This window comes from Penaeus monodon, chromosome 33 (genome assembly GCF_015228065.2).
Source record: "Penaeus monodon isolate SGIC_2016 chromosome 33, NSTDA_Pmon_1, whole genome shotgun sequence".
Lineage (NCBI taxonomy): Eukaryota > Metazoa > Arthropoda > Malacostraca > Decapoda > Penaeidae > Penaeus > Penaeus monodon.
In genome coordinates, this window is record NC_051418.1 from 10,612,560 (window position 1) to 10,613,448 (window position 889).

Sequence of the window (889 nt, forward strand, 5' to 3'; positions counted from 1 at the left end):
GAGGGGGTAACCACTTCCATATGCTCTGAGGTTTGTAGATGCCAAACTCACCTGTGTGATTGATACAATCTCACCGCTGGCCTTCTTCATCTTCTTAAGCTTGGAGAGGAAGTACCAGAAACGGGACTTGGCAGTTACAACATCAGGAGCAAAGATTCGCATCTTGTAAAGCTGGGGATTGGGGACGAGCTCTGATGGGAGCTTGCGCCCAATCACGCTATACTCCTTCAACTGTAAAGAAAAAATTTCCATTAATATGTGAAAGCTTTTAATTATCTTACGACAAAAAATCTAAACTTATGAATCCCATAAACCAATTCATTCATAAGATGCTATAAAAAATAAAATAAAAATAAAACAAGTAAATGGCAAAGAGGAAAATGTCACCATACCAGGCACAAGAATCTTATCCACACCAAAGTCTGTGAATCAAGACTAATAAATGAACAAGCTCACATTTTGTATCTGCCTCAGTCTATCAATCAATTCATGGGAAAAATTACTGAATACTTTATACATTATACTGTGCTACATTACGCTATACTCCTATCAAGCAGGAATCGCTACAGGTGTGCGAGTAAAATCAAAATTTATTATAGTTAAGCAGGTAAATCTTAAAATATACTCCTGATTACTCATTCATATAAAGTGTATGTTAAAATTAATGCTACATTACAAAAAGTTGTACATGTCAGAGAATGAAAAATCTATTACAAACAGAGAATGAAAAATCTATTACAAACAGAGAATGAAAAATCTATTACAAAACTGCAAATTAATGTTTTGGAAAGGCCAAAGTTTTAAGTTTTGTTCTGGAGAAAGAAAAAAAAAAAGTTCAGTGAAAGGTAGGGTGAAGTACAGCTGAACAGCATGTACATACCTGTTAGGT

General features: G+C 34.6%; 1 protein-coding gene across 1 annotated transcript in view; it reads right to left on the reverse strand.

Annotated features, from left to right (window-relative positions):
• LOC119594004 (60S ribosomal protein L18a-like) overlaps positions 1 to 889 on the reverse strand; it is a gene marked incomplete at its 5' end in the record, with an annotated part of 4,465 nt that overhangs the window by 664 nt on the left and 2,912 nt on the right. The window contains 1 exon segment of the mRNA XM_037943032.1: positions 52 to 231. Within this exon segment, the coding sequence (XP_037798960.1) occupies positions 52 to 231 (180 nt within the window).